Source organism: Penaeus monodon, chromosome 31 (assembly GCF_015228065.2).
Source record: "Penaeus monodon isolate SGIC_2016 chromosome 31, NSTDA_Pmon_1, whole genome shotgun sequence".
Taxonomy (NCBI): Eukaryota; Metazoa; Arthropoda; class Malacostraca; order Decapoda; family Penaeidae; genus Penaeus; species Penaeus monodon.
In genome coordinates this window covers 7,418,449-7,420,002 of record NC_051416.1, presented here as the reverse complement: position 1 = coordinate 7,420,002, position 1,554 = coordinate 7,418,449, and the positions used below count along the sequence as shown (strand labels likewise).

The 1,554-nt window shown below is 36.7% G+C and overlaps 1 protein-coding gene across 1 annotated transcript in view; it reads right to left on the bottom strand.

Annotated features, from left to right (window-relative positions):
• The window catches only part of LOC119593018, a 27,676-nt gene that overhangs the window by 20,643 nt on the left and 5,479 nt on the right, over positions 1–1,554 (bottom strand). The window contains exon 5 of the mRNA XM_037941911.1: positions 1,316–1,476. Within this exon, the coding sequence (XP_037797839.1) occupies positions 1,316–1,476 (161 nt within the window). The remainder of the gene's footprint in view (positions 1–1,315; positions 1,477–1,554) is intronic.

Below are 1,554 nucleotides of genomic sequence, written 5' to 3'. Positions count from 1 at the left end.
ATGTTCATGAATAATAAGATTTAAAAAACCTTAATATTGCAATATCTTCCTACAAAGGATTCTAAATGGACATGCTTGATGATAGCAATGTTATCTACTGTCCTACATGCACCTATGCTCTGCCACTTTTTACATCAGTTAAGCAGATAATAAAGATACAAAACGATGAAAGGTATCAAATGTAAAGGAATATCACAGATATCTAAAATATCCTAAAGAAGAATTCACATTTGTGAATGTAAATGCAAACCTCGAATATTCAAATTCAATCAATTTTCCATATTCAATACCAGTGTATAACTGTATGAATACTTGAGTTGTTCTATATCATACACAGACATTTGATTTACATTTCCTTTACTGAATTGATTTTGAACATATTGTAAGAGTTTAGCCATAGAAAATGAGTAACTAAAATCAAATCTACTTGACTTTCTGCGATTCCAGGAAGCTTACGGCTCATGACACTTTGACAGATAAATCGAAGATCACCATCAACATGAGGCCTGTGAGGGGTTGGAAGGACTGGATTGCTGCAGTGCTTAGGGTGGTTAAACCTCTTGAAATCAAGTAAATCAAGTAAAATTCAAAAATTAAACAAAAAAATTGTACAAATGCTGCAACCAAAATCAGGCATTGCCAGGCACACACTGCACCCTGTTTAAATGGCCGGGTATTTAAACCACCCTACCTATCTGAATTACCTTTGTTTTACACCATGCCTTATATTTGTTACAAACGTGTAAGTGAATATTTGGCCCATCACTAGTTTTGATTTCCAGCCAAAATCTGGATGCAGGAATGTTTTCTAGACTTCCTGCCTAAACAATATCTATTACTTCAATTATCTGTTCTTCATACCATTCCAATTCCAATACCCACAACAGTGCGTCCTCCCTCATTCTCCCTCTTTTCTCTAGGCCTACTACATTCTTTTGAGGTTAAAATAGTAAAATAAATTGTTTGGCTGAATAAAAAGTTTAAACTCGATTACACACATTCTGTGCTTGAATTTATGATCAGCTGCACTGAGTCATGGGAAAGAGCTTGGGAATAACTGATTTGGGTTGGGTGAGGATCAAATAGATTCCCTACCTGTTGCGGAGGCCTCATTCACATGGGTTGTGCTTTAGTGCAGTATGACACAGGTTGGCTTTATGTGGAAGAGGAGAGATGAAGCCATGCCAGTGAGGGGAAAGACAAGACTGATTGTGGACAAGACAATGGTGAAAATACAAATACCTGTTTCTAAAGACACAGATAGAGGCATTACTAAATATCTAATGAAATTACTACTAGTTGAAAAACTTGTTACCTTTCAAGGGCTGCCTGCAAAAAGGCATCTGTGAATGTCTCCTCATCTGCACCAAGATCAAACAGGAGGAGAGCTTTCAGGTCATCTTCAGGTGTCATACTTGTCATCTTGTTGAACTCTTCTGGAGATACTGTCACATCATTCAGTGCTCTTCCTGAGCGCTGAAATAAAAATGACCACATTTCAAAAATTGCCAGGATGTAGTGATACTCTGTAACTATTTTGTAAACAGTTTCCAT